Source organism: Girardinichthys multiradiatus, chromosome 8, assembly GCF_021462225.1.
Source record: "Girardinichthys multiradiatus isolate DD_20200921_A chromosome 8, DD_fGirMul_XY1, whole genome shotgun sequence".
In the NCBI taxonomy this organism is placed as follows: domain Eukaryota; kingdom Metazoa; phylum Chordata; class Actinopteri; order Cyprinodontiformes; family Goodeidae; genus Girardinichthys; species Girardinichthys multiradiatus.
The window spans coordinates 41852092-41862741 of record NC_061801.1 but is presented as its reverse complement, the minus strand read 5'-3'; the positions used below and the strand labels follow the sequence as shown (position 1 = coordinate 41862741).

Below are 10650 nucleotides of genomic sequence, written 5' to 3'. Positions count from 1 at the left end.
CGCTCCACCTTTCCTCCTAGCCTGCAAACAACTCATCACATCTTTACTTACACATACAACATGAAAGGTTATAAAGGTCAAATAGTAAAGTTAATAGGAAAGGAAAAATATAAGATAAATCTATATACAATTATTCCAACAATTTTGTCAATAGCCAGTTAGCAGAAGTTGCCAAGGCCACACTGGGGCGCCAGATTTAGAAAAACAATAAATGTTGTGGTTCAGGCAGTTGTGAATTTCCAACCACCTTAAGAGTTTTACTGGTATGTCTCAATTGTGAATCCAAATAGCCAAATGTCTGGAACAACCGCCTACGTTTTGCGAATCACTTGATAAGCCAGGTAACCACCAACTCCAAAAAGCAGAAATCCTGTTATCAAAAGTCCAAATATGTACACATTTTCTATGTCTGCGACCGACATCGTAGTCAGGCACACAATCTTCCACTGCTGCCAAGAATCCATTGTGTTTCCAAAGAAGAACGTCCCGTCTGGGGTCTCCTTTACCCTGTCTTGCTGTCGAACAAATTTGATCAATTACGTTGAGAGAACAGCTGACCAAATCCATAATTTACAAGTTTGGAGGATATGTAAAGTGAGGCTCTGAGAAAAATACAGACAAAAAGCAGAAGCAGGGATCAGCAGGGAGGGAGGGAGAGAAAACATGTGTGTCTTCCACCGAGAGCAAGAGAGAAATGTCTTCCTTATTCTTTCATTTTGCTTGGTGGTTTAGTTGGGTTGTTTTAGCATAGCAAAGATTGAAATATGAAATATGTTGATTGAAATATGTTTGACTGAGTTGACTTATTTTTGTAAATAAATTATTGTATTTTTAAGAAATTGTGTGGTTTTGATATTCAACGATGCCAGAGCTAGGCTCATCCCTTTCAATTTTGTCTTAATACCACCGCCTTAGTTGGCTGGTATCCACAGGACAACCCTTAACAGACCGAATTATTATTTAATAAAATATTAAAGTATTAATATTAAATGATAAATAATATATTCATATTCAAATCACAACACATTCCAAATGATTCATTTTAGTTAAATATTTACAGGAATTAAAAGAAAAACACAATTTTCAATAGTTCTCTATAAAACTAGGGATAGTTAACATGTACTTAAAATTATCACAATATGTTCGGTATTTGTTGCAACAACGATAAATGTAACAATAAGTGTTTAAATTTCAGCAGGACTCAGTTCTCCGAACTAACACAAATGAACCCATTATAAAACACACCAGTTTAATTAAGTAGTGCAGTTAATGTTAGAAAGGTAAAAATAACTGCATTCAATCATATTTTTATTATTTGCATATTTATTTATGCTTTCATTGGAACCGACAGTGGAAGAAAATATTAAAAGTCCCAACATACTGTTAATTTATCAGGAGTGCAAACATAATCAGTTGGAGTTTATCATTCACACAATGAATCCTAATTCTTATGATAAATCATATTAACCCATTCCTACTAAATCAGCTGTTTGAAGCTGTTTCTTAGTAAAGACAGAAATGTCTGCTGGAAAACATTTGTTGGTTTCAGCTGCAGTCTCTTCTCTCTGATGTTGTATATATTGTATTTCGGTTGTATATCTATGATTAAAATATTTCTTTAACAAACTCAGTATATTAGCTTAAACAATCATTAAATCCTTTCCTTTACCAGGATCAGATGGGAGGTTATTTTATTGAAACTGAACTAAAGTTAATCAAGAAGAGGCTTTAGAGGAGCTGATGCACCTAATGAAGCTTTCTTCTTCATCCTGTCATGGATGTGTTGGTTCTTCTGGTTCTTACATGGTTCCGATTGTTCTGCCCCACATGTACTGGAGGGCTAACTTGGTTCCTTCGTCCATTCGGCTTCTCATCTCCTCCAATCTCTGGACCTTCTTCATGTCTCCTGTTTCCTTCATCTTCTCAATCAAGAAATCCAGGTGAACAAAAGTGGACACAGAATCCACTTTGAGGGCGATCTCCTCCAGGGTGATAACATGTTGGTAGGACTCATTAACCAGCTGGATCTTCTCTGCTTTCAGGTTCTGGATTTTATTTGCAAGACTTTTTAAAATATTAAACTTGATGTCAGGGTCAACCTTCTCCACCTGCTTCTCTTTTTTAACTTCTACAGTCTTCTTAGCCTTCTTGGTTTTTATGACATATCTCCAGTTTTCCTTCACATGAGCTGATGCAGGACATTTCTTTGTGCAGACTGTGCAGCGGCCTTTTTTGATGACCTCACAATGTTGAGGACTGGAACTGATAGTACAGCCAGGATAGTGGCAGTTCTCCTCACAGATGGTGCAGACCATTGCTTTTTCAAAGAAACCACGGCCGAAAAGCTTTTTGCTTTTAAGAAGCTCCTTTTCTTTGTAGACAACATCAACTTCTACAGTGACCGTCTCAGATTTCTTCATGTCTTCTACTTGTTTGACCAGAGCGTCGTGAGTTTGTTTGAGTTCCTGTTGTTTCTGCTCAGTTAACAGGATTCTCTCGTGCAGGTTCTGGATGCAGGCCGCCAGGCTGATGCGTTCATTTAGGACGTCTGTTGTTGTTATCAGTTTTTGAGATGATTTCTTCTCCAAGAAGGCTGTAAAGGCTTTCATTCCTTTCTCAGAAATTTCCGTAGCAATTTTTAGGAATTCAATGTCCTCTGATCGATCATCAGTTTGGGAATTATCAAAAAGGAAGTAAATAGGTTGATTCTTTTCATTTTTGGCACATTTTATGTTTGTAGCTGCAAGAGCTTGAAGAACATTTTTGGGTGTTCTTCCATCTGAGTGAGTAACGAGAGCCACGATGCTTTTCTCCAGGTTTTTCCCAAACAGAGACATGACTGAGTTGAAGACATATGAAAGGCGATCATTGACTCGATTATCTGTGGCCTTCACCACCAGACCCCCGGCATGAATCTCATTAATTCCATCATCTGATCGAAACAAGTCAAACAATCTTTGACTGACAATAAGATCACGTTCAATCCCTCTGGTGTCTCCAAATCCAGGCGTGTCGATGATGGTCAGGGAGAAAGGCAAAGTTTGATCTTCAAACCCAAAGACCTCGTACACAATCACATCTGAAGTCTGGCTTTCAGTCTGCCCTTTCTTCTCGTCTTTTACGATCTGAAACCAGACTTCATCCTCAAACTTCACTCCCATAGCGTGGTTGACCAGACTGTTGATGACGGTAGACTTTCCTGCTCCTGTTTCACCCACCAGCAACACAGTTCTGTTGGCCTTGTTCAAGTTTTTCTTTCCAAGCGTTAGTCTTGTCAGAGGTCCTAAGTCCTCTTTTTTTGTCTGTAGTTGGTACACAGCTGGAGGTCCTGAATGGATCAGGAGACTTTTAGAGATGATGTTCTTGAATTTAGATGAGACATTCCTGTAGGAAAAATTTAAATTTTACTAGTTTCAATTCATTTCTCCTGTTAATCTTTCTATATTAGGTATATTGTAAGGGCTAGATTGAAATATTTAAATTAAGCCATAATCTTTATTATATTTATCATTGAATGATTGTGTAAAAATAATAATACTCTTAACACTAGAACTCGCAGGGCCATCAATTTGACGGTTTTGAAAGTTTGACATGCCATAACCCTGGTTTATTAAAACTCTTATCTTCCTGGCATCCTGACTTTTTCTAAACCTCTGTCTTGTGTGTTCCTATGTCTCTGTTTTAAAAAAATAACAAAGTAAATAAAAGATCTAAGTATTTCTACCTCTAACTACCACAGCCGCTATTTTGACGGCCCTATTATTTACATTAATATTTTTAACGCAGTCTGAGAAGGAAATTGTTGGCGTCCTACAAATGGCTTCTAGAAGGATATTTTCTACTCAAGAGGCATTGGAAATGCTTCAAAAATTACATGATTGTGATTCTGGGATCGAGAGGGATTCTGACGATTCTTGGTCGGCATTCAGTTCCAGCGACAGCGGGTCAGAGAGTGAACCTCCTCCGGCTAAATAAACATGAGTCGTCCCATTCAAGGTAGCAAAAGACTAGCCTATGTAATGATTTTATCATTTTAGGCTATAGTTTACAGATTGGTAAACTAATAATATATAAACTATAGAAACAGTGCCACAATCAGCGCAGGTTCAGAGACAGGGAGACGAGCCAGTGCCCAGTGCCCAGCTATAAACCCAGCAAACCAGCTCACTGGCAGGAGAGAAACTAAAAAACAAGGTACTGATAATGGACAAAGAAACAATAAGTTAGGTCATAGATATAGTAGCCCAGTAACAACAATCTATTTTGCGCTTTACAGCGTTTTCATCGCAAGACGAGCGCACAGCTGGGAAGGAGGAGGAGATTGGAAAGGATGGTGCTGTGTGGACAGTGGTAGGGGAGGGAGAAAGTAGAGGGAGGCGTCAGAGCCAGAACGCTTTGACAGAGCGCCAGATCCAAGATGCCCAGATCGCGTTCCTCTGGTTTCTGGACGCCGAAATGCTCATCCACGTTCAGTGCTGCAGGTTGGCTGAGGCCCGCAGAGTTTTAGGAGATGATTCCTCCTCAGACTCGAGTGTGGATGAGCTGAAGGCAGTTTTAGCACTAGTTTATGTCCGCGAAGTGAAAGGGGGGCGTAACATGGAGCTGTCCAGCTTTTGGTCAGATTAGTAATGTCAGGATCTGTGCTTTGTCTGTTTGTTTGGTGCTGTTACTGTGCTTAGCCCCTAGATGGCGTGGAACCTGGAGGAGAGGTGACAGATGTTCATCATTCCCTTGATTACCTGCTGAGGAGTATATTAGGTGGAGGCTGCCAGCAACTCACTGCCAGAGTGTTGTCCCTTAGTGGTGCAGCTCAAGCCACATTACCTTGTCTTGTTCCTTGCCTTGACTTTTAGTAATTTGAATTTGTTACCTTGCAGGATTACCAGAACCTGACCTTGCCTTTTCGTGTGGAACTCTGCCTGGATTAACCACTTCTGGAAAGAAGCTATCTAGCTCCATGAACAAAGACTCTAGCCTCTCATTACTACATTGGACCACACCAGTTGGCAGCCTCCTGAATTCTTCGCTCCTTGTATACCATTCAAGAACCCTGTCCACCCTCCTCCTTCCACCGCGCCAACTTCTGAAAACCCTGGACCATCTTATCATCCTGGCACACCATTATCCACCATCATCTGCCTCACAGGTAAACAACTATTTGGTCTCTCCGCTCCCCACCCTCTGCCGGATCATTCTATCAACCCAGTAAGGCTGAATTATTATTCTTTGGTTTTGACCTTGAGTATTCCCTGCATACCATTCTGTTTATTTTTATAGTTGATTTCCCGGTTCCAGTTCCCCTGCCCATTTCACTACACTGTAAATAAACACTTTACCGTAAAACTCTGTCTACTGAATTGCTTTCTGCATGTGGGTCAAATCCGTAAAAAAAAAACAATATGACAAGTAAAGCTTTTTTTTAAAAATGTACCCACTACTCTGTATTTTTCCAGTACTATTTATAAATAATAATAAAACTGAATAGGTTTTGATCAAATACTATTATTAAATCTTGTCAAAACCACAATTTAATAGCGTGCAGGAAAACCTTTGGCATTCTGACCAATATAGTGCGATGACCTCATCACCGCCCTCTCATCCAGAATGCTCGCCGTCAAATTGATGGGCTTGGGAGTTCTAGTGTTAACACGTAGCACATACAAGGGTTGGACAATGAAATTGAAACAGCTGTCATTTTAGTGTGGGAGGTTTCATGGCTAAATTGGACCAGCCTGGTAGCCAGTCTTCATTGATTGCACATTGCACCAGTAAGAGCAGAGTGTGAAGGTTCAATTAACAAGGTAAGAGCACAGTTTTGCTCAAAATATTGAAATGCACACAACATTATGGGTGACATACCAGAGTTTAAAAGAGGACAAATTGTTGGTGCACGTCTTGCTGGCGCATCTGTGACCAAGACAGCAAGTCTTTGTGATGTATCAAGAGCCGCGGTATCCAAGGTAATGTCAGCATACCACCAAGAAGGACGAACCACATCCAACAGGATTAATTGTGGACGCAAGAGGAAGCTGTCTGAAAGGGATGTTCGGGTGCTAACCTGGATTGTTTCCAAAAAACATAAAACCACGGCTGCCCAAATCACGGCAGAATTAAATGTGCACCTCAACTCTCCTGTTTCCACCAGAACTGTCCGTCGGGAGCTCCACAGGGTCAATATACACCGCCTGGCTGCTATAACCAAACCTTTGGTCACTCATGCCAATGCCAAACGTCGGTTTCAATGGTGCAAGGAGCGCAAATCTTGGGCTGTGGACAATGTGAAACATGTATTGTTCTCTGATGAGTCCACCTTTACTGTTTTCCCCACATCCGGGAGAGTTACGGTGTGGAGAAGCCCCAAAGAAGCGTACCACCCAGACTGTTGCATGCCCAGAGTGAAGCATGGGGGTGGATCAGTGATGGTTTAGGCTGTCATATCATGACATTCCCTTGGCCCAATACTTGTGCTAGATGGGCGCGTCACTGCCAAGGACTACCGAACCATTCTTGAGGACCATGTGCATCCAGTGGTTCAAACATTGTATCCTGAAGGCGGTGCCGTGTATCAGGATGACAATGCACCAATACACACAGCAAGACTGGTGAAAGATTGGTTTGATGAACATGAAAGTTAAGTTGAACATCTCCCATGGCCTGCACAGTCACCAGATCTAAATATTATTGAGTCACTTTGGGGTGTTTTGGAGGAGCGAGTCAGGAAACGTTTTTCTCCACCAGTATCACGTAGTGACCTAGCCACTATCCTGCAAGAAAAATGGCTTAAAATCCCTCTGACCACTGTGCAGGACTTGTATATGTCATTCCCAAGACGAATTGACACTGTATTGGCCGCAAAAGGAGGCCCTACACCATACTAATAAATTATTGTGGTCTAAAACCAGGTGTTTCAGTTTCATTGTGCAACCCCTGTATCCTTATGCACTGTTTTTTTCCCTCTGCTTTCAGAGAAGGGGCCCTGATCAGTTTTAAAGTCACTCATAAAGGAAGACAGCAAATAGTTGCTCTTACATGGTTCTGCACAGTATTGCGGTTGATTACACCATGTCTGCATGTTATTGCTGTTTATTATACTCTTTCTGCTTGCTCTTTGTTGGGTGACCGTTTAGAGTGTTTGCAGATACGCAATACTTGCCACTCACAACTTCATCCCTTCCTCAAAGGTAGCCCAACCACCTGCACCCCTTTTCCTAGAGGATTCACCAATTAAACCCGTCTTTTTCATATTGTTGGACTCTGAAGCGCGGCTGTGCAGGAAAGTGTGAATGTCGGTGTGTTCACTGTGTTTTTCATCAACTGAGCGTTGACTCAGTTGGAGTTTAAATTGGACTTTAAAGGAGTCTGAGACTGCGAAGTGAGCCTCGTGTTCATCTCCATTGTTTCATCGTTTATGGCCCTTTGTGTTTTTCCACTGGGTTTTATGACCCCTTGTTTCGAGATTAGTCTGCTATCAGCTGTTAGTGGCTAAGGGGCCGGCTGCTAGGTATAACAGCTGACAGCCGCTATCGAGACGCATCACTGGACCAGGCTTCACCGTTTATTAATTCTGCTCCACTTTCTGAGTCAATCTAAATTGTTAATTTATTCCTATTCTGTCCATAAACCGCTGGTTTAATCTCCATCTACACTAAGTACTCGTAATAGTGGATGCTTAATTAGGTGAATTTGTTGGAGTCGAATAGTTGATTGTAAGATGGACTATTGGTTTAATAAATTTTCATAGATAGTGATTATCTGTCAACTACGGTTAGTGTTCCCCACCATTCGGTAAAATGGTTGATAACAGTGACATTTAGTGTTTTGATCCAGTCAACTGCCAACGGTTCATCATATTTTTTTCCCCTGTCGCTGGAGGAGAAGTTGACTTTCAGCGTTACTTCCATCTATCCAGGACCGAGTCTGAGGACTCGCTGTCCCGCTTTGTGGGACAAATCATCCTCTGGGACACCAACTACAGGCGCTGTGTCCCAGCAGCAGAATGCCTGTCCATCTGTCTTCGGTGAGTAAATAAATCTCAGCTCAAAAGAGTTGTGTAAAGCCCAAATGTGTGCTTCACAACTTCATGCGTGCCTTATTGAACAGTCCTTCTCAAGCCTAAATTTCAACTGCTTTTTTCGAAGCCACCCACAAACCTCTTAAGAGCTGGATTTATGCCTCTGCCTGCTCCCTGTCGGACTATTTGGATTTTGGTTGTCGACCTTGTTTCATTCATAGCATGAATAAAGCAAAGCGAAACGCAAGATGGATGCGAAGCGAATTTAGCTGGAGTTGAGAAATCTATACTTTTCTGTCAATTCGCGTCGCATCTATAGCCCACTCTTCAGCACAAAAGTTGTCATACAACCATGAAACTCACAGCAGATACTCAGGTACATCTATGGTCATGTAGGAAATTATATTTTATTCAATAGTATTTAATTTTCAGATGCATATGTCAGCAAGCCTGATTTCTAGGTCGCCGATCAGCCGTTATAACATAATTATTCAATACTTACGGCTACCATGCTACATTCTGTAGTCACATCAGCACTTGCCTGGTGTATTTTAGCGGTCCTCACTAATATGTTTAGACACAAACATGTTTATTATATGTAGAAGGTTTGTATAGTACAATTTGGCTGTTTTTCTTTTGAGGTGAGATTTATTTACTCACCGAAGACAGATGGACAGGTGTACTGCAGCAGGGATATAGCTCCTGTAGTTGGTGTCCCGGAGGCTGATTTGTCCGCCAACGCGGGACAGCAGGTCCTCAATCTGGGTCCTGGATAGATGGAAGTACCGCTGAAAGCAACCGTGATCCAGACGCTGCTCCTGGAGTTGGTGGTCGTAGTCTCCAAACTGGCTTCGTCTTTGGTGACTCCAGGGACATCGACGCCGGCGGCATTGTTCGGCTTTCCATCACAAAATAACCGTGACTCGCTCCATGTTGTGTTGAAATCGTCAAGCAGCAGATAGAAGCTCCTCCTATTTGATGACGTGATGAAGGGAGTGGAGCGTTGTTGCCCGTTGGCCACACAAATTGCTGGCAAAATGTCAGGCGAGCGACAGCAGATGAATGAAGCGAAAAATTTGCTGGAATAATAATTGGTCTGATCGCAGTGAATTGACAGAAAAGTTCAGATTTTTTAACTCCAGCAAAATACGTTTGCGTCCATCGCATATTTTGCTTCTCTCTTACTTTGCTCTATTCACATTAATCGCGGCAACCGTGTTGCGTTCTTCGCTTTGCGTGGCTTCGTTTTGCGTGGCTTCGCTTTGCGTGGCTTCGCTTTGAGTGGCTTCGCCTTGCGTCGCTTCGCCTTGCGTCGCTTCGCCTTGCGTCGCTTCACCTTGCGTCGCTTCGCTTTGTGTGGCTCCGCCTTGTGCCGCTTCGCTTTGCGTCACTCCGCTCCTGAACACACCTTTACATACGGTTAACAAGTAAATCACTCACTCCTGTGAAGTCATTTGCGTTCGGTCTGAACGCACCATTATGGCCTTTGTTTTTTTCCACTGATTTCCACATTGAGTTTATAATGATTTGTTTCAGCCAGCTCACTCTCAGATGCTTGAGCTAAGCTACCCCTGTGTTGCGTTGCCTATGTGGATAAACTCTCCACTGTTCCCAATTATTCCATATTCCAAGTCAATACAAAGCGTTCATTTATTTCCACTTCTGTCCATAAACTGCTGGTTTGATGTCCTTCTATACTCAGTGTGCATTCTTATTTTTGATGATAAATTTTCCTCTTTTGTAGAACAGTGCATGTCTTAGTTAGATGACAAGTTTATTGGACCTGAATAGTTGATTATATGAGGAAACTATTTGTTTAATAAATTTTCACATAGATAAAGAGACTTTGTGCATTTGTGCATAAGAGGAATTTTCTGTCAACTAAGTTCTCCATTTACTCCTTTTCATAAACAGTTGATAAGACAGTGACATTTAGCGTGGTTTTGGTTTATAGTTATTAATAACAATGAATTAATCATGATAATTAGGTGTTGTTAGCCCAATAATCACAACCCCAGAGTGTATCTCTAATATCTAATCGTAAGGAATGATTTTATGGTCAGAATTTTATGAATAAAGATTTTTTATTCAAATTTCTGATAAATACTTCTAATAAAATAATAATAAAACCCTGCATATTGCTGTAAAGTAGTTTATACATGTTATTGATTAGACAGTTTCTGCATGTTATTGCTGTTGATGAGACAGTTTCTGCATTGCATTGCTTTTAATTTGGCCATTTCTGAATACTATCGATGTTATTCAGGCCATTTCTGCATGTTATTGCTGTTGATTAGACTGTTATTACATGTTATTACTTTTGATGAGAGAGTTTGTGCATGGTATTGCTGTTAATCAGGCAATTTCTGCATTTTATTGCTGCTGACTATGGCGTTTCTACATGCTATTGCTGTTGATTTAATCATTTCTGCATGTTATTTCTGCTGATGAGACCATTTCTGTGTGTTATTGCTGTGGATTAGGCAGTTTCTGCATGTTATTGTTGTCGATCAGAGCGTTTCTAAATGTTATTGCTGTTGATGAGACCATTTCTCCATTTTATTGCTGTTGAGTAGACAGTTTCTGTATGTTCTGCATGTTATTGCTGTGGATTCTACTTTTTCTATATGCTATTGCAG

At 41.1% G+C, this 10650-nt stretch overlaps 1 protein-coding gene across 1 annotated transcript in view; it reads right to left on the bottom strand.

Annotated features, from left to right (window-relative positions):
• Positions 1 to 999: 999 nt before the first annotated feature.
• Positions 1000 to 10650, bottom strand: part of LOC124872348 — a 35148-nt gene continuing 25497 nt past the window's right edge. Inside the window, exon 5 of the mRNA XM_047372236.1 lies at positions 1000 to 3384. Coding sequence (XP_047228192.1) covers positions 1800 to 3384 — 1585 coding nt within the window. The 3' untranslated portion in view covers positions 1000 to 1799. The remainder of the gene's footprint in view (positions 3385 to 10650) is intronic.